Source organism: Talpa occidentalis, unplaced genomic scaffold, assembly GCF_014898055.3.
Source record: "Talpa occidentalis isolate TD23 unplaced genomic scaffold, MPIMG_talOcc4v2.1 talOcc4.3, whole genome shotgun sequence".
NCBI classification, from domain to species: Eukaryota; Metazoa; Chordata; class Mammalia; order Eulipotyphla; family Talpidae; genus Talpa; species Talpa occidentalis.
Window position 1 is genome coordinate 14,835,072 of NW_023603184.1, and position 18,669 is coordinate 14,853,740.

Genomic DNA, 18,669 nt, shown 5'->3' on the forward strand with positions numbered 1-18,669 from the left:
ATAAAACATGCCTCTATTAAAAAAATATATATATAAAAAAATAAAAACTCACCTATCTTTATAAAACTCTTGTATTGTCACTTTTTACCTTCTAATGTTGCAATTACTATTGTTTACTAAGGTCTTTAATGCCTTTATTGCAAAGTCCAGTGAAGACTTGCCTGTCTTTTTTTATTTTTTAAAGATTTATTTATACATACAAGATCTGGGGTAAGGCCTCCCCTGGTGGCGCAGCAGTTGAGTGCTGGACTGCGAGGCTGCCCAGAGCCTCTGTAGCACTGGTTTGTTCCCCGGGGAGGGTCCCACCAAAAAAAAAAAAAAAAAAAAAAATCTGGGATCTGGGGTACAGGCCAGAGGTGCCAGGAGTAAGAGCATTCACCAGAGACAGAGCGGGGAGCAGAACAGGCGGATCTACTGAAATACACTATTGAGAGGAGCAGTGGGTGAGATAGAAGTCTGTTGTGACATGCAGGTCACCTCCCTGGCCAGGGATCAAACCCATGCTGCAGTGGCTGTGGATAGCTTTATAGTGCAGAGCCTTAACCCCAATGGCCACCAGGGAGGCCATGACTTGCCTGTCTTTACCTTTTTAATATTCCCTGTAACTTTCCTTTCATACATCCAGTTATTTATCAAATATGTTCCAGACACTGTGCTAGATGCTGGATTACAGTAGTTAAAAAAAAAAAAAAATGGGTCTGATCACCAGAAGATAAGATCAAACAGAAGAGCGCCCACCAATCAAACCACCACAACAAAGTGTCCTAAATGCTGCATTAGATGAATCACAAGGCATCTAATCTCGAACTAAATTAAAACCTAATCTGGTTCAATGGAATGATGTTAAGTGGGTATCTGAAGAATGAGAGGTGAAGGAATTTCAGCAGAGGAAACATGAAGAACTGGAGGTAACAAAAATATGTTTATTTGAGGAATTTAAAGAAGTTCCTTCAGATAGGGCCACAATGGGAAAGGACAAGAGACCTAAGGAAGGCTTATAGTGTGATAGTTTGGATGAAAGGCAATAAAGTAATGGAAAGGCTGTGAAAGGACAGGGGAAATTAAATACTGGCAGCAGTTTAAGGAAAACATCTCTACCACGTCCATTATTTTTTATTTTGCTAAATGATTTTCAATGTTGACTTCAGATACTTTAAGGAGATAAATTTTTAAAAATACGTATTTGCTTTGGGTGAAAATAAATTCTCCCTGCATTATGGGTAAATTAGATGGAAACTTATTTTTACGAAGCAATTTCTTGACTCCTGATTAACATCACAAAAAGATAAGGTTTAACAATATACTACTAGGTAACTGTATCTTTTATTTGAAACCAGGTAACTCTAAATTATTCATTGCTAACCTAACAACAGATATATATAACCTAAAATGATCAATAATCTAGATTGATTCTACTTCACTTTGAAATGTGGTGTTTAATTTTAACACGGGTATTTGTGAAATCTACTTAATGTCATACCACTTAAAAACGGCCAATCCATTAATCTTGTTTTGAAAGATTTATTTATGCATACAAGAACTGGGGTGTAGGCCAGAGGTGCAGGAGGTTGAGAGGATTCACCAGAGACTGAGTGGGGAGCGAACAGGCAGATGTACTGAAATACACTGCTGAGGGGAGCAGCAGGCCAGACAGGAGAGGTCTGCTGTCATGTGGGTTAGCTCTCTGGCTGGGGATCGAACTCATGCTGCAGGGGCTGGCGATAGTTTGACAGCACTGAGACTTTAACCCCTGTGCCACCAGGGAGGTCCCAAAATACTTAACATTTAAAAATATTCTATGGAGGGTAAGGCAGAACTTTAGTCTGAAAATTAAAGGATCAGCCAGAACAAATGCCTTTTTACCTATTCAATGGTGTCTATAAATAAAGTATTAGGATTAGCAGTGACTTCTAGCTATGCACCATTTTCAAAAACATTAGAAAGGTGACTTTATGAATTTATATTTCTTTATTTAAGGGATAAAAGTAGTATTTGCCACAGAAACACAAGTATTTTCTGAGATTGTCAGTTGAGGCTGACTTAATCATTAGAGAAAATGATGGTGGATTGTGTAACATTTGTATCTAGTAACTTTAAGATTCTAACATTATATGTGGTGTGTGAGCATTCTATAACATGATGTTTTTTGGATAATACCTCAGTTTTTAATTTTTTTCTTTCATTTTTTTTTTATTTTTAAGATTTATTTATACAAGAACTGGGGTACAGTTCAGAGGCACGGGAGGGTGAGAGAATTCACCAGAGTGGGGAGCAGAACAGACAAACAGACCAAAGACATTGCTGAGGGGAACAGCAGGCAAGGTCCGCTGTGCCATGTGGGTTTCTCCCTGGCCGGCCGGGAATCAAACCCGCTCTGCAGAGGCTGTGGACAGCTTTACAGCGCTGTGCTCAACCTGCTGCACCACCAGGGAGGCTCTCAGTTTTCAATTCTTAAAAAAAAAAAACCAACAACCAAGCCCCAAACATTCTGATTTCGTTGCTTAAAAAAATTGTTTTCATTTTAATGATCTGAGTTAGTAACAAACAAATATACAAAATTGTCTTTCACATTTCCATACATCATATTATGGACCACTTAAAACTCTGGACTACAAATGCAGGTTTCTTTGTAGCCTTAATTTCAATTATTGTCACTTATAAATAAAGGTGATTTGTAAAAACATGCATTTGTGAACACAGATGCCAAAAGTTGTACATGTAAGTTAATGCACAACCAATAATGTACATTGTTCATTTGTGCAGTTATATGCCAAGAGTAACTGACATAGAAGCAGTTATCCTGGGGCATTTCACACTATTTGAAAAGCATTTCTGAGAAACAGATGAAAGTACAATCTAAAACAAAAATTGTATTCTACAAATACAATAAAATTCACAACTTGCACATCTGAAACAACTTTTAGGACCCAAAGCTGACTCAATAACCCAGCTGCTACATTGGTTTCTGGTTATATCTCTAATGTCATAGGTTGGAAAGTAGCTGCTTTAATGAAAATAAATATATATTAGAAGTGAGACCTAAAAAAATGTGAGTAAAGCTTTGACAACAGCACTAATGTATAGTCATCAGTGTATTTTCATTTGAGAAATCTAAAGGTATTCTGAACATCTAAGCCATTTTAAGATTTTCCATTTTACCAATGTTTTCTATTTGATAAAATTATAGAAGATGGGCTATTTCTATTGTTGATTTACTATGATAATTCATAAGTCATTATAAATTAATACCTTAATAGAGGACCAAGTTAATAGAAACTGGATTATCATGAAAATAAGAACAAGGAGGCCCAGCCTCCAGCCACTAAACTGAACAGGCAATAAACACCAACATTAAGTGATTTTTTTACTATTAGTTCCAGATATCTGTAGGTAGGAAAAGCCAATCTGTCTTTAAAATGTTTTCCTATGTTGTGGCAACATGTGCTTTATTTAACTATCTACCCCTTAAAATTATTTCTATATTATAAATTCCAAAGACCTGGCAAGAGATGTGAATGCTAACCAACTAGGTATTTATTCAAGTCACACAAAAAAAGGACTCATGTATGGTTGTCATAATATTAGTTTCCCCTTTTCTCTAAGATTTGAGGTTTGATGTCTTTGCCTAGTTAAGTAAGAGAACATAGTAGAAAACAATTGGGTTTCATCCAGGCATCTCAGAGACTTGGCCTCTGATATTGTGAAAACTCTTGTTATAACTAAAATGAGTACAACTGGAAACAATTTGAGGGCAACAACAGTTAAAAGGAAATGGGATATTTTCTACAGGAAAACATAAGATCAACTTTAAGGAAACATTTCTGTTTTCCATGGGCCTTACAGAAAATAATGTGACTAGTAAGTTCAAACATGTACTTCAAAGTTACCTAAATGTATGATGGCTTTTAAAATATTTAAGCCATTAATGATTCAGGAAAGTAAAGGGAAGTTATGTAAAGATAAATACTTATAACACTCTATTAGGAGATGCAGTTATTTTCTCTTCACTTTGGATAGAAACCAATTCTGTCCAGAGTCAGTATCAGAAAGAAATATGGCTGCTTCCTACTCATTCACTTAGCAAAATTAATTTTGTGCTACTCTGATTGCTGATATTTTCTCATTTGAATTAGACAAAATGAATCTAATTGGTTACTTTTGTTTTTGAAATAAGCTGCCTAAAATATTTTTTTAAAACAACTGCAGAAATGAAACATTTAACCCTTGAGTGAAATTTCTATGGGTATTTTGTCTGATGGCAGCTACAAGGATTGTTGGATTAAAGATTATTGCTTTTAATAAAAAAACCATCAGAAATAAACATGTAAGCTTAACTTAAAAAATCATTTTTCAACCAATGCTATGTTTAATTCTCAAATCAAGTAACATGTTACCTTCAATTCTTTGCCAGTTTACTGAGTTTTTAAGTGTAAGAAGTTAGCCTTTTTATTAAAAATCAAGACAACAGCAATATGGGCATAAGCACATCTTATTTGGGCACCGGGCAGTAATACTGCTTTCTTGCTAAGACTTAAGGCACTAAATGGTGGTAAAATAAACAAAAGTATGATGATTAACAACTTCTTCAGATAGATCCTAAAACGGAGATCATTTAGGACACTAGTAAACCTTTTTCTCAAACAAATAAGGCATCCTGTTGGCAAACACAAATAAAACACAAGGTCATGTTGAACCTAATACATTCACTGTCTCAGCTAATCTACTTGAAATACTAGCTAATAAACTAAAGAAAGCTACAATAGCATGTATAAAGGTTGGAAAGGCACCAAAAGGAGAACTCTACGACTTCCAGTTCTAAGAAATAGGTAAGCTGTGTTTAACACTGCATGTAGTTTGATTTTCAATTTTATTCTTTAGGATGTAGAATGTGGCTAGAATTTTACTTCAACAAATCAGTTAATCAAGTACAAGTTTACTAAGAAATTTATTTTAATGTATTAGAAAATTGCTGCAGTGTGTAACACAACCTCATTCATAAAGCTAAACTAATTCTGGTACTGAATGCATATTCTGGATAATACTGAAGCAAACCTGTATAAACAAAAATGGTTACCTCAAGATAAAATTCACAATGGAAATTCAATATATAACTAAATAAGATTTACTGAAAATGAAAGTGTAGCACAGATATATCAAACATAATTATAACCACATTTTTTCTTGTGAAAAATACAACTATTAGTGAAATAAAATGTACAATTGAAAAAAATTTCCAAAGGGAAACAGTATAAAGGAATATACTTTTCTTTGTGATAGGGAAAATAGTATGTCATTGTGTGTTTTTTTTTTAATCACAATATAATTTGACACAAAAAAAGTCATAGAATTGCACCAATTCCACATCCAGTTTCCTGAACATGTTAAGAGTAGGAGTTCATAAAGCAGAATGAAGTTTCTGAGTTTTATATTTTAAACTGATGATATTCTCATACAGAATGTCACATTACATCAGATCTGTTTACATAATATACAATACTTTGTTTTGTGGCCAGACATGAATACAAACATATGCTTTCTGCCACCTTTCTTTTATTCTGGTACTTAGGGAAAAAAAATCAAGTTACTTAAGTGTTATCTCTCTAGCAATAAAGAAAAATTATATTTAGTGCATGCTTTATCATTTGTCAAAAAACATTTCTGAAAATAAAACTCAGTTATCCAATGGTTTACAAAATAGAAAAGTCATTCAGTCAGATAAAAATGTGGTGGGATGTAGGTCCATTTCCAAAGGACTGACTCTGTGGGCAGCACCACTGTTCTTTAGCAGAGGTCTGGATGCCAAGTCCCAGGATCACAGCAGGTGGCCTGCAGGAGACCATTGCCTGATATTCTGTTATCTGACACCCCAGACCCTCTTTGACAACCCTTCTCCGCCATTTCGTTAGTGCTATGAAATCTATGGGATTTTTGTGGAAATGTTAGGAACATTTCTGCTGTACATGATTTAGAAGTTCTCCAAATTTTTCAAATAGGTCTTCCACCCATTTTACATTTTTCATGCAAAGTTGAACAATTTCTTCCTGTCCTAAATCTTCATTTTTTTTCTGCACGGAAGAAATCTAAAATAAAGATAATTGCCACATTAGCTTATGCTTATCACTTTATAAGTGGACAAAACTTTCTCAATTCCTTTCAGTGGTGTTAAAAGCCAAATGACAAAATTTGGAATCAATTCTGCATTTCAGAACATTGTGAAAACTGTCAACTATTTTGCATGACCATTTTTATTTCCTCCTTTGCTAGATAGAAGTAAGATCTTATGAACATCTTTCCATACCAATACTGAATATATAAGGTATAACCTTGAGCCTACCTAACCTTTTTTAAGTAGAGAGAGAGAAAGAGTGCTCGTCAGAAACAGCAGTACTACATAACCATCAGAAGTCTGAGGAAATCAGGCCTTCTATCCCACTCATAAAATGATAGTACTGTCATACATTTTTTTTTTTTTTGAGCAACTTAAGTTATGATACTTAAAAGTTACAATTAATTTTAAATAATTTTTTTTCATATAGCACCCACATTTCACTGCAGTTAAGGGATAAGGTCATTCAAATGATAAGGCAGACAGTGAGACAGCAAAAGTGTAACTAAAATGAATTAAAGTAGGATCATTATGCATTATGAGAGAACATGCAATAAAGTGTTTATTATGGCAACGTGAAGCAAGCCCTAACAGCTTAAAAACATTACCATTTACAGTTCCTGTGAGACATGGTAAGGCTCAGTTTAATCTGAGCACAACATGTAACACAGACTCACAACAAATCTTTCAGACATTATTTACAGGAGAATACAGGACCATATACAGAGGCCCATATATATATATTTTTAACAATTCTCTTATATTAAAAAATACTATGCTACAGTCTACTTGAGTTGAAAAAACATACATTCCTTTTGAAAATAAATGGGAAAAAATTACCTCATCTTTACATATCAGATAAACATGGTATTTATAATGATGGAGTGAATGATACAAAGAATACAACTGTATTTTCTCTGGATCAACAGCAAACTCCTATAGAGAGAAAAAAGTTTACAGATTATTTCACGTATCATATGGGCTAAGAATACTTTTATGAAAATACTTTTATAAGTATTTACAAGTCTCAATGGAAATCGTAAAAGTGCCTTGTATGGCTAATAGCTTGTATTAATATGGGTAAGAGGTTTATGCAAAGAAGTTAAATTTTAAAATTTTCATTCTTTTCCTTGAATATAAATATATAGTGTTTAGAAAATTTTGAACATTGAAAAATGTAAACAGTAAACATAGAAAATGACATAAAACAATCCCATGATCTCATGTTTTAGAGAGAAATATGGTTTACAGAATGTTATACACTTACCCAGGTTTTCCCCATGTTTAACATGTTTAACATATCCATTAATAAGACTGTAATGGGGAGGGAATCATACTATATATATTGTTGTGTAACTTTATTTTTTATAACATGTTTTTTCTAACTAAAACTTGAGTATTTTTCTATTTATTATGTATATCCCTCCCCCAATATAAACAATAAGAAGGCAAGGATTTTTTGACCATTTTTCACTGTAGTTTTCCTGGTATGGAAAATGTACACAGTAGGTACTCAAAAGCTTTACTGAAAGAATGAATGAATCTCTCTCTTCTTTTAAAAAAATATATAGTATTACATTATCTGGATGGCTTTTTATTTATCCAATCTTCCACTGGCTCTACATCACTTAATTTTTCTTACAAACAATTCTGCAATGCAAAGACATACATTTTTATGTACTTGTGACTGTATTTCTACAGAATACATTTTTTATATATTCTGTATTCATCTTATTGGGATTAGTATGTTGCCAAACTTTTCTGAAAAGGCAATAACACTGTTTAAAATGAATGAAATTCAATTTTGAATATTTTGCAGATATGGAATCTTGCAGATATTGAATCTTCTTATGGAATGTAGGCATGTTCACTTATCTGTACACATTTGTATCCAGTGTCAAAAAAACCTATATAAAAACATAAATATAGGCATGGGATAACCCTTACTTATTAATCTATTAAAAAATATTTGTGAGCACTTATTATGTGGCTATACTAAGCCCCTGAATAAGATTGAGTCCCCATTCCGTAGGACAGAGCTGCTCATTCCTATCTGAAAAGACCACACATTTTACAACAATATAAAAAGTTACTTGTTTTAATGCTATAAGCATCAGTTATATTAACGAGGGGAAAGGTATAATTACATCAATTAATATATACTTACTTGTGCAGATTTAGTGGTTTTAGAAGTCCTTAGAGTTTTCTTATTATAAGCTTTGCCATTCATTTTGATTTTAGAAATAGCAGATCCCCCATTCTTTGCTTTAGAGTCTCGAGTAATTATAGTTAGTTCAGGAAAACTTTCCAAAGCATTCTTTAAAATAAAGCAAAATAATTGACTTTAAAAGAAAACCAATCTAAATTCTTGCTATTCAAAATTTATTTTTTTAAATATGGGGGAAAAATACATAATGTGAGGAGATACTGATGGGTGTGGTAAATATAATATATACAGATATGTACATTTACAAATGTGGTGTGTTAAACATGGCCACAAATTCTTTGTAGTTCCTCCTATCAAGATAGGGAAGTTATTTCCCCATCCCTTGAATATGGGCTAACCTTATGACCTGCTTCATGCAATAGCACATGGCACTGTGAAGATTCCTGAATGAGGCAGAGTTCTTTCTATAATGGCTCTCTGGCTTCAAGGTAGGGGAAAAAGGGACATACAAAAATCTCTTTGAAGTTCTACCAATTAAACCACAGTTCAAATCCTGATCCTTGGCCCAATCTTACTATAATGAAGTCATCTGAGCCTGAGATGAGTATGCGAACAGAGGAAAACGTGAAGCACTATTCTTCTCTGGCTTCCCCAGTTCTCTTACTTCTTTTGACTACAGGAAAAGCAGTTGTGACATAAGATTGTAAAACAGAACTTGATGATTTTTCTGACCACCCTGACATAGTAGCTACCGCTGATAATTTAGTGGCCATTTGGCAGAATGAACTCCACTCCATTTTTGGAAAAGCCAGTGACATTTTTATGACCTTACCTATTTGACAAATACTGACAGGAAAGCTATAATTAACTGAATATTTGCAGCTAGATTTAACTAGTTTTAATACCGTTTTAAATTAAATTGAACTACCAGTATTTATTATTTTGACAGTAAATGGATTCAAGTGCTCCCATTATATTATCAGAATAGAATCTAGTTCTTATTCGATAAGCTCAACCTTTTTATAAATAGCTACAACCAAATAGAAAGAAAGTCAATTTTTCAAACTCTTAAGTTCCATACACCTGGTATTGTGACCCCCCCCCAACCAACAGTACATTTTTAAACAGATAATCTAATTTTTTAAAAAAGATTTATTTATTTATGCATACAAGAGCTGGGGTGCAGGCCAGAAATGCAGGTGGTGAGAGGATTCACCAGAGACTGAGTAGGGAGCAAAACAGGCAGAGTACTGAAATACACTGCTGAGGGGAGCAGCGGATGAGACAGGAGAGGTCTGCTGTGCCATGTGGGTCACTTCCCTGGCTAGAATCAAACTCGTGCTACAGTGGCTGCAGACAGCTTCATAGTGCTGCGTCTTAACCCCTTGCACCAACAGGGAGGTCCCTAAACAGATAACCTAATTATTTTTTTAGATGTAAGTTTTTGCTAATAAACCATCTGAAGGAAATACCTTGAATGACTGATCCAAATGAAGATTCAAAAGAAGTCTCTTTCGGTTATCATTCAACATGCTATCTATTTTTTTCATATGAGGCAAAAGTAGCTCATCTAAAACAAGATAAAAATTGATTGGAATAAGATATCTGTCAACACAAAAGCTTGTTAAAAATTCAACTTTTTCTCAAAACATTAATATATTAAGACATTTAATTCATTAAATTAAAGTATTGCTTTTAAAATACTGTCATGAAGCTCTCTGTCCACAGCTAACTTGAAAAGAGACTAATAATAGCAAGTGAGAAAAAAGCAGGGAGGCATGATTATAGGATCAAAAGTCCTGGGGTTTCACCCTGTCACTGCCACTAGAATTGATTAATGGTAGCGATGTGGTCAGTGGGCAAGTTGCCTAATTTCTTCAGACCTCATTTATCATCTGAACAATAGTGTTACAAAATACAAATTCTTCTAATATTATAAAATTTTATAAAATACTGTGATACCCTTAGTTCACTGTAGGGAAAGCAAAATGATTAAAATCCAATGTAAAAAAAAAAAATCACAAGGGAAGCATCAAAACAGTTATTTTAGAGAAGAATAAAAGTATGACAAAGATTACTACCCAAAACTTTGCTATTCCATTTTGACCCCTCTGAACATTAAGCTCTTTTAAGAGAAGCACTTTCAGAATGTAAATTATTTTGGTGCCATTTTAAGTAAATTAGGTTACTAAATTATTTCTTAGTTTACCAGCACAATAACATATTTTTAATACTAATTACCTTTAATGACCTTTCTAAAAACATATATGTAATCCTCAGAATCCAATTCTTAATTTTATAGTTGAATAAAATTGACTTTATATATTGGAATACAGCACAAGGGCAGTGACCTGTGAAAGACGACTTCCTCGAAGTCCTTAGTGAGAAAGCTTTCTAAAGTCGCTGTACCACACCAGATAATTTCTTTGATCTTTCTAGTAGTGATTAAATCTATTCAAATATGGTAAGAGTTTATATTTTCACAAAACAACTTTTGAGTATTTATGGTTACTTAAAAACTATCAACCCCCACACATTAAGTAGAGAAAAATAAGAAATCTATAATAGAAAAAAGTCATTAAGAACACAACTGCTCCCCGCCCCTGCCAAAAAGACCACAACTACCCAGCAATTACCACTATTAAGAGATGTATAGTTATTATGCAAGGAGTTTTGAATGTGAGAAAATATTTAATGTGAAAAAGGCCAATCTGGGGAACTAACTATTGGGTTTTAATTGTGGTTCTACCACTAATGCATTCTATAACTTGAGGAAATACATCTAATCTCTTTGAACCTTAGTCTACATAACAAACATTTTATGATTTGTTTTATTTATTTATGCATACAAGAGCTGGGCTGTAGGCCAGAGGTGTGGGGGTGAGAGGTTTCACCAGAGTGAGGAGCAGAACAGGTAGACTGACTGAAATACACTGCTGCAGGGAGCAGCAGGAGAGACAGGAGAGGTCTGCTGTGCCATATGGGTTAGCCCCCTCACCAGGGATTGAACTTGTGCTACAGTGGCTGCCAATAGTTTGATAGTGCTAAGACTAAACCCCTTGTACCACCAGGGAGGCCCAAATAAATGTTTTAGACTAGGTAATCTCTTATGTCTCTTCCAATTCTACATGACTTTAAAATGACTAATGTACTAATTATTGTCTCTGATTAAATAGTAAAAAGCAAATAACAAAAAGCAATGGGCCAAAAGTTAGAAGACTGAATTTTAACCCTCTCTCTGCTACTTGCAAGCTGGGGGCTCTTAAACAAGTCTCTTAACCTCTTTAAGCCTTAGCATCTTCACCCACAAAATGGCTAAGTTGTCCTGACATTAAAATAAAATATGTCAAAGAATGGAAATAGTAAAATAATATATATTATTAGGCAGTACTGTTGAAGTATATTGTTATATTCTGTTATTACTGATTAATCTTCCACAATAGAAGGGTAATGGAAACTGGCTCATTAATCTTTTTATTCCTTTTAGGTGTCTCTGGTGAATGCCATAATAGCTAAAGAGTAAATATTAGTGAAAATCATTAGATCTATAAATTACCAATTTATTTCATGTATCAATTTTACCTCTTTTATTATAAGAAAAAACTATGAAAAGAAGAGTATAAAGGAATATTAATAAATATATACAAATATATAGATTATTTTACTGTTAGTCATTTAGAAAATACTCTGTGATGAGTCATTCACTGGCTACAAATATGGAATTTTATTCTTAACACCATTATTATCTGGTTCATCTTTCCAATTTGTGAAAAACGGAATATGTTAACATCCGGACCTGCAACCTTGTCAGTGGAATATCATGAGGAAGATAAAAATTCTAGAATTGGAAAAAAACAAGTTCACAGTAACATAATTTTTCCATTAGTAGGTATTGATAAGAATATATTCAATATAAAGTTGTTCAAGTATTCAGACAATTCATAAGACAATATAATTTTATAGAAACAGATCATGAATTTAACTGGCAATGCAGAGGTAGGTCTATGTAACACAAACCTGTTAAACAAGCAACTAACAAACAAGAATTTTTAAAATCCAGAAAGTACCACCACAAAGTACTACTTATCCAATTGTACCATTGCTCTTCTCCAAGGCTTGCATTGTGTCAGGATCCAAAGCAATGCTAACAAGCAATTCCATGTAGCTCTTAAAGGTTTCTTTCATTGCTCTTGTGTTCAAAAAACGAGTGACAAAGGGAGCTGGAGGGTCAAGTCCTGGGAGAGAGACAAGATAAAACATATTCTTTAATGACAACTTTAAAAACACTTTTGTGTATAAGAGTCAATAAGCAAATAATTCATAATTAATTTCTTCAAATTCAAGGTTCTCCCATCCTGTTTTGAAAAATACCCTGGGATGAGAGATTCTCAAAGTTGATTTGTGTCTCACAATCACTGGAGAACTTTTAAAACATAATACCAGATTGCTGGACTTTTTAAGAAATCCTTCATGTGGGCCTCCCTGGTGATATAGGGCTTAAAGTCTCAGCGCTATCAAGCTATCACCAGCCACTGCTGGTCAGGGAACTAACCCACATGGCACAGCAGACCTCTCATGTCTAGCCCACTGCTCCCTTCACCAATGTATTTCAGTAGAGCTGAAATACAGCAGCAGTAGAGCTGCTCCCCACTCTATCTTGTAAAATGAATCCTCTCACCTGTTGCACCTCTGGCCTGCACCCGATTTCTTGTATGCATAAATAAATAAAATAAATCTTAAAAAGAAAAAGAGAAATCCTTCATGTAAGTCACCATAAAATTCTGGTCCAGAGCAAAAACCTAGTTTAAAAAATTCATGTATACATTATCCTTGCATGGAGATAATTTCACTCAAATTCAGTGGCAGGAGTTGCAAGATGAGACGTTTCAATGTTTACTGTTTTTCATTCAAATATACCACTCCTATCATAGCATTTAACTGCAGCTCTTAGAGCATGGTCAAACAATCAAGACCCCTAAGGTCCTTTTGGTGGTCTCTGATGTCAAAATTATTTTCATTGTAATATAAAGATGTTATTTACCAATCTTTTCCCTCTCTGTTGACATTTGTAAAAGTAATGTTAGATAAAACTTCTAGTGCCTTACTTAGGATGGGTTAAGACTGTGACACCAAATTACTAAGTAGCTATATAGTTTGCCATGAATTTATTATGTTGTTGCCATGCATTTGAAGAGGAAAAAAAGCTTAGTTTCACTTAAGAATAGTCCTTGCTGAAGCAGCAAAATTACTAATTATATAAATCTTTACTCTTGATTCTTAACATTCTGTGTAATAAATGAGATACACACACATATGAAGTATAATGGTGATCTCTGTATATATAAATATACAGTTGTTTGAGTCACTTTTACCCCCATGGAACACTATTTTTATCTAAATCTAAAGAGATGACTGACACACTATGCTTATTCAGAGTTAATAATCAGAGACATTTTCTTTTCTTTTTTTAAAGATTTATTTATTTATGCATACAAGAACTTGGGTATAGGCCAGAGGTGCAGGGGGAGAGGGGAAAGGATTCACCAGAGACAGAATGGGGAGCAGAACAGCGCATTGACTGAAATACACTGCTGAGGGGAGCAGCGGGCGAGACAGGAGTGGTCTGCTGTGCCATGTGGGTTAGGTCCCTGGGCGGGGATCGAACTCATGTTGCAGTGGCTGGTGATGACTTGATAGCACTGTGTCTTTAATCCCTATGTCACACCAGGGAGGCCCTCGGAGACATTTTCTTAAAAGTTAATGAAGTGAACTTGTCCCTTCAAGGAAAGCAATTAACAATATTTGTCACCAGTGATAAAATTTGAGGTTTCTTTTTTTCTTTTAAAGATCTTTTCTTTTAAAGAACTGGGGGGTAGGCCAGAGGTCCAGGGGGTGGGAGGATTCACCAGAGACACAGTGGGGAGCAGAACAGGCAGATGTACAGATATACACTGCTGAGGGAAGCAATGGGCAAGACAGCACAGTCTGTACCACACTACACTAGTTCCCTGGCTGGGGATTGAGCTCATACAGTCACTGTGAGCAGTCGCTGTGGCATCCCTGAGCCTTAACCCCTAGGCCACCAGAAAGGCCCAAAATTTGAGGTTTCTAGTGAAAAATTGGAATTCTGGAGAACTTGTAGTTACCACTGAGAGTACAACAACTTTCCAATATTTAAACACTTTATTGATTAAATCATTAATGTTCTAAAATGAAATGTACAACCAAAATGTTGAAATTCATAAAATGAAAAAAAAAAAAGAAATTCATAAAATGCTTAGAAGAAAATATAGGGGGCAAACCTTCATTGCTTTGGCTTTGACAATAGATTCTAAATGATACCAAAACCAGAAGCAATTAAAAAAAGATAAATTTGGCTTCCTTAGAATTTCTAGTTTTTGCTCATCAAAGGATTAAGAAAATGAAATGTCAACTAACAGAATGGGAGACATTTTCCCAAATCATATACTAGGATAAGGGTTTATTAATTAGAATATATAAAAACTCCTACAACTCAAGAAAAGCAGAAATGTCTCAAAAAGTGGGCAAAGGAATTGAAAAAACATTTTTTTTCCAAAGAAGATAAACAAATGGCCAACAAGCACGTGAAAAGACATTCAACATCATTAGTCATGAGGGAAATACAAATATTGGCACACTGCTCCATACTCATTAGCTAGTAGGTCTTTCCTGCTATCCAAAAGTAGTTTTCATATTTGATATGATCTGGGAGGCTATTTTTTGAATCTAGGAATGCTGTCATTAGTAATTTATATGGAATAATTTTTGAGCATTACAGGACCCCCAAACCTCCACCAAATCATATCAAGTCAAATCAAGTGCTTGACATTCAGCAAAAGGGGAACCCTGTCATAAGCAAACAAACAAAAAAATAACAAGTGTTGGTGAGGATATGAAGAAACTGGAGTCGCCCCCCCCACCCCATGCATTCATCGATGATCGAATTGGTAAATGATGCAAGCACTGTGTGAAAGTTTGGCAGTTCCTCAAAAAGCTAAATCTATAATTACATATAATTACCATATGAACCAGCAATTCCTAGGTATATATTCCAGAGAGTTGAAAACAAGGACATCAACAGGTATTTTTTATGCAAGTGTTCATAGCAGCATATTCACAACAATCAAAAGACAGAAATAAGCCAAGTGTTCATTAATACATTACAAGATAAACAAAATGAACATATAATGAATAAACATACAATGGAATAGTATTCAATCATAAAAGGAACGACATTCTGATACATGCTATTACATGGATGAACCTCTGATACATGCTATATTACATGGATGAACCTTGAAGTCAAATTCAGAGAGAGAAAATAGATTTGTGATTTATAACCGCTGGGGAAGGGGAAGTACAGGGAGTTATTACTTAATGGTTATCAAGTTTTTGTTTGGGGTGACAAGAAAGTTATAGGAATAGTGAACATGTATAAGAATGTAAATTTAAAAATCCTGAATTGTATACTTAAAAATGATTAAAACTGACAGATTTTGTTACATGTATTTTCCCATAACTTTTTTTTTTTAATTTTTTGAAATATTTATTTATTTATTTATACAAGCACTGGGTACAGTCAGAAGCACGGGAGGGCGAGAGAATTCACCATCGTCAGAGCGGAGAGCAGAGCAGGCAGACTGACGATACACTGCTGAGGGGAGCAGCGGGCGGCAGGAGAGGTCTGTCTGCCATGTGGGACTGTCGCCCGGCAGCCGGGGATCAAACCGGTGCTGCAGAGGCTGCAGGCAGCCTCGCAACCCAGCGCCCAACTTTTGTGCCACCGGGGAGGCCCTTCCCATAACTTTTTAGAATGTTAAAAAAAAAATGAAATGAAATATGTATACCAGGTGAGCTAATGTTTTCATGTGACCAAGCAATGATTTTGTAAAATCTCTCATGGATAAAAGATAAATTCAAAGGGTAAGACAAACTAATAGATTTTTAATATAACAAGCACAAAAAGTTAAAGAAACTACTATTTATTGTCAAGTGAAAACTGTGAGTTAGCAAATAAAGACAGTCATAATTTCCTGAAAAGATAATTAAGATACTCACTCCCATTTCCCAACTATATGGTCTATATAAGGCTGGGGTTTCTTCATATGCTTTAACCAAAATGATACATTAACGACAAACCAAAAGTAGAAGCAAATATGAAAATGTTACTCTTCTCACTAAATACTTTTAGTTTAGGAAAACGGTTTTCTAAAAAAAACTGTTTCATATGTAACAGATTTAATTTAAATAAATAGTTTAGAAATTTGCTTAAATAGCATTTGGTAAATGTTATTGTGTATATCCCACATAAACAAAAATGTTTTGGAATCTTCAATTAAAGATTTTAAAGAAGTCCTGAACAAAATATTTGAAAACCATGTGCCTATAAATCTATTGGTTTTTATCCATATTGCTTTCTTTTTAAAAACACCAAAAAAATGCTTGCTTTACTGTTAGTGACACCTAGTGGTAAACTCAAATTACCAAGGAAAGAAAAATGTATCTTGATTGTCATTTGAGGAAGCTATATATTGAAGTGCAAATTCAGAACCTCAAGCTCTATTCTGAAGAGTAAGCAGGCAATCAAATGGCAAAAATTACATGTATCTTCTATAGGTACTCACAGCACTGAATTTTTTTCTGAATTCTGATGTGTATACTTAAACAATTCATAAGTAGCTTAAAAAAATAAAGTAGACTTCTGCACTGAAGAATTTCAATTACAAACCTATTTCTTTTTTTTTTTTTTTATAGAGGCATGTTTTATTTATTTATTTGTTTGTTTGTTTGTTCGTTTTTGTTTATACATGCACTGGGTACAGTCAGAAGCGCGGGAGGGTGAGAGAATTCACCAGAGCCAGAGCGGGGAGCAGAGCAGGCAGACAAACGAAGCACACTGCTGAGGAGAGCAGCGGGCGGCAGGAGAGGCCTGCGCGCCATGTGGGACCCTCCTCCGGTGGCCTGGGAGCAGCCGGGGATCGAACCAGCGCCGCAGAGGTCGCCGGCAGCTTCGCAACCCAGCGCTCAACCGCTGCGCCACCGGGGAGGCCCTACAAACCTATTTCTATTGAAATATTCTCTGTGACCAGCTCCCAACCAATGGTACTTGTATCAGAAACTATCATGAATATCACCCTCAATACCCAATTCATCATTCAACCTTCTCCATCCCTACTGCAACTACTTAGGCTCACACTTTCAATTAATAACGAACCATGATGTCTTATTCAAATTTTATTATGGTGCTCCCTACTTAAATCCCTCTAAGGGTTCTCCTTCGTTTACAGGATCACAAATTTTCAGCCTTTGCATGATATACATAGCCTTCCATCATCTTCATTTTTTCCTGCCTATTTTCAAGTTTATGCTTTAGAAGAACACGGGTCAGTAAACCTTCTCTATAAAGGATCAGATGGAAAATATTTGGGGCTTTGCTGATCAAACGTGCTCCTCATAGCAACTATTCAAATCTGCTACTGTAGTGGGAAAGCAACTGTATGAAAATATATAAATGGATCAATGTTACAACAAACTCATTACAAAAACAGGTCACAAGTCAGATCTGGCTCACTGGCCATAGCTTGACAGCTTATGCTCTAGACTACTGAACTGCTTGAAATATGTTCCATATGTTACAAGTTTGATAGCTAACAAAATGTGCTGGTGTAGTCTTGGTTTTTACAACTATCACAAGTTTTAATTTCTAATATAGGAAATATCAATAGATATAACCTAAATAAATGCTTTTTGGTATCTTTAACAGTCTTTAAGAGTGTACTAGGGTGCTAAAGCAAAAAGTTTGATAACTGCTTATCTATTTCAATCTTAAAATTTCATAAAAGAGAAAACTAAGGGGTAGAAAAGTTACTAAGCTTAGTCGGTGGCAATTGCTGATTAATGGCAGATATGCAGCATTGTAACATTAATACATGGATTCCAAATATACATGTTTGGGAGCATACAGGGTATACATATATGGAAGTATATACATATGAAATATACATAATGCATATTAGAGTTGCTGCTTCCTTGTCTTTTCTTTTTCCATAAACACAGAATCAGTTCAGAAGTAGGGGACTTATCTGATCTAATCCCTATCCTACCCAAACAGATTAAGTAAGATAACTGGCATTACTGAGGCCAGAACTCACCTAGATCTTTTTTCAGTTCTCTATTCCTTCTATTTTACAAAGTAATATGTGTGGGCAAATGTGTTTTCAGTTAGTGTGTTCAGGGAATGTGAACTTATTTTTATAAAAGTCTAAGAAGTACTTAACTAGGTAGCCAAATCCTCCAATGAATAAAATTTTGAATTGTCAGCATCACTGCTCCTTTCCATTCATGTAGATAATCTAATGTTAAGTATTCATTTCAT

General features: G+C 34.6%; 2 protein-coding genes across 8 annotated transcripts in view; one reads left to right on the plus strand and one right to left on the minus strand.

Annotated features, from left to right (window-relative positions):
• The window catches only part of CCDC73 (coiled-coil domain containing 73), a 221,504-nt gene that overhangs the window by 14,322 nt on the left and 188,513 nt on the right, over positions 1 to 18,669 (plus strand). The window lies entirely within an intron of this gene.
• The window catches only part of QSER1 (glutamine and serine rich 1), a 67,569-nt gene continuing 54,311 nt past the window's right edge, over positions 5,412 to 18,669 (minus strand). For all 4 annotated transcript variants that reach the window (XM_037522507.1, XM_054699285.1, XM_037522505.2 and 1 more), the window contains exons 9-13: positions 12,371 to 12,508; positions 9,746 to 9,843; positions 8,274 to 8,423; positions 6,947 to 7,042; positions 5,412 to 6,080 (exon numbers count right to left, since the gene is read on the minus strand). In XM_037522507.1, coding sequence (XP_037378404.1) covers positions 5,940 to 6,080; positions 6,947 to 7,042; positions 8,274 to 8,423; positions 9,746 to 9,843; positions 12,371 to 12,508 — 623 coding nt within the window. In that variant the 3' untranslated portion in view covers positions 5,412 to 5,939. The remainder of the gene's footprint in view (positions 6,081 to 6,946; positions 7,043 to 8,273; positions 8,424 to 9,745; positions 9,844 to 12,370; positions 12,509 to 18,669) is intronic.